General features: G+C 44.1%; 1 protein-coding gene across 3 annotated transcripts in view; it reads right to left on the bottom strand.

The window, feature by feature from the left end:
- LOC102242421 (natural cytotoxicity triggering receptor 3 ligand 1) overlaps positions 1 to 1,141 on the bottom strand; it is a 27,906-nt gene extending 26,765 nt beyond the window's left edge. The window contains exon 1 of one of the 3 annotated variants that reach the window (XM_014530910.1): positions 738 to 1,141. In XM_014530910.1, the coding sequence (XP_014386396.1) occupies positions 738 to 1,068 (331 nt within the window). In that variant the 5' untranslated portion in view covers positions 1,069 to 1,141. The remainder of the gene's footprint in view (positions 1 to 737) is intronic. The other 2 variants (XM_005883313.2, XM_014530911.1) reach the window with 2 other exon arrangements.
- Positions 1,142 to 1,520: the final 379 nt, after the last annotated feature.

Below are 1,520 nucleotides of genomic sequence, written 5' to 3'. Positions count from 1 at the left end.
GGGGGGGAAGGGGGTGAGGGGGATGCGGGAAGAGACTGAACAAAAATAGTGCACCTATGGATGAGGACAGTGGTGGGGGGTGGTGAGGGCGGAGGGTGGGGTGGGAAATGGATGGAGGGGAGCTATTAGGGGGAAAAGAGGAACAACTGTAATAATCTGAACAATAAAGATTTAATTTAAAAAAAACAAAAAATAAAATAAAATATAAAGTCTATTACTTTTTAAAAATCTTTTTAGGCTTTCTGTCAGTTGCGGAGGAAATTATTCCTAATACGCTTTCCCATCCCCCTAATTAATATGTACAAAACATTCAAAGTCTTAAGTACAATTTTAAAGGGTTCATAGACATTGCCCCCGTTATAGGCTGCATTGTGGCCCCACTCCCAAATTCATATGTTGAAGCCCTAAGCCCATTCTCTTAGACTGTGACTGTATTTGGAGATAGGTCTTTTTTTAAATTCAGGACCCGTTGGTCCCCAGGCCCATGCTCTATCCACTGAGCAAAACTGGCTAGGGCTGGAGACAGGGTTTTTATAGAGGTACTATTACAACTATTTAGAGAAAATGACACTGAAGTTCAGCGTGGTTAATAACTTGCTCTAAGTTGTCCAGATGTAAACCCGTGTCTATCCCACTCTAAGGCCCATTCCCAAACTTATGCTCTACTTGGCCTGACCACATCTCTACCCCAAGTCCCATAACCATGGGAACTACAGGACACTGCTTCAGGCACTCACCCAAAACCTTTAGAATGACTGTTTCCTGGGCTTCATAGGGAGTGACCACCACCTTACATCGGTACTCTCCTGCGTCCTTCAGCTGGACTCCAGGAAGGTGCAGTGAAGCATCCCCCTTCTCTAGCCCCGCTGGAGACACGCTGGCTCTGGGTCTGAATGCCTTTTGATGATTTCCATACATTTCAAACACCTTGTGCTCTGTTTCATGCACCTCATGCTTCTGATACCAGATAACACCCATACCCTTGATGTTCAGGGGTGTGGAACCAGGGACCTTGCAGGAGATGGTGACATTGTCATTCAGCAACACAGTCTGATTCTTCCCTTCCATCTCCACTATCAAATCTGTGGAAAGAAGAAAATTCAGTTATGGGAGAACCTTGAAAAAAAACTTAGGCCTTGTACTCTCAGACACTTTACCGTGTAATTAAAAACAAATTCCTTGCCCTAGCCGGCCCCAGTAGGGGTCATGCAGCAGGCAGCCGATCAATGAGCCTCTCGTCATTAATATTTCTCTCTCCCTCTCCCTTCCTGTCTGAAATCAATTAAAAATATATATCTTTTTAAAAAGAGCTTACTATGTAGCAGGCACTCTGCCTGTCCCTTTATAAAAAACAAAACACAAAAACAAATTCCTTTGGGGGGGGGGGGGGGGGTCTCAGGTACAGAGGCCCTTAGTTCATGGCCCCTCCTTAATCCGCATAAGATCCTCCAACTTTGTTCTTCCTTTTCAATATTGTTTTGACTATTCTGGTCTCTTGCAATTTCTTAGAAATTTTCAAA

This window comes from Myotis brandtii, unplaced genomic scaffold, assembly GCF_000412655.1.
Source record: "Myotis brandtii unplaced genomic scaffold, ASM41265v1 scaffold782, whole genome shotgun sequence".
NCBI lineage: Eukaryota > Metazoa > Chordata > Mammalia > Chiroptera > Vespertilionidae > Myotis > Myotis brandtii.
Note: the sequence above shows the minus strand (reverse complement) of the source record. Positions and strands in the feature narration are given on the sequence as shown.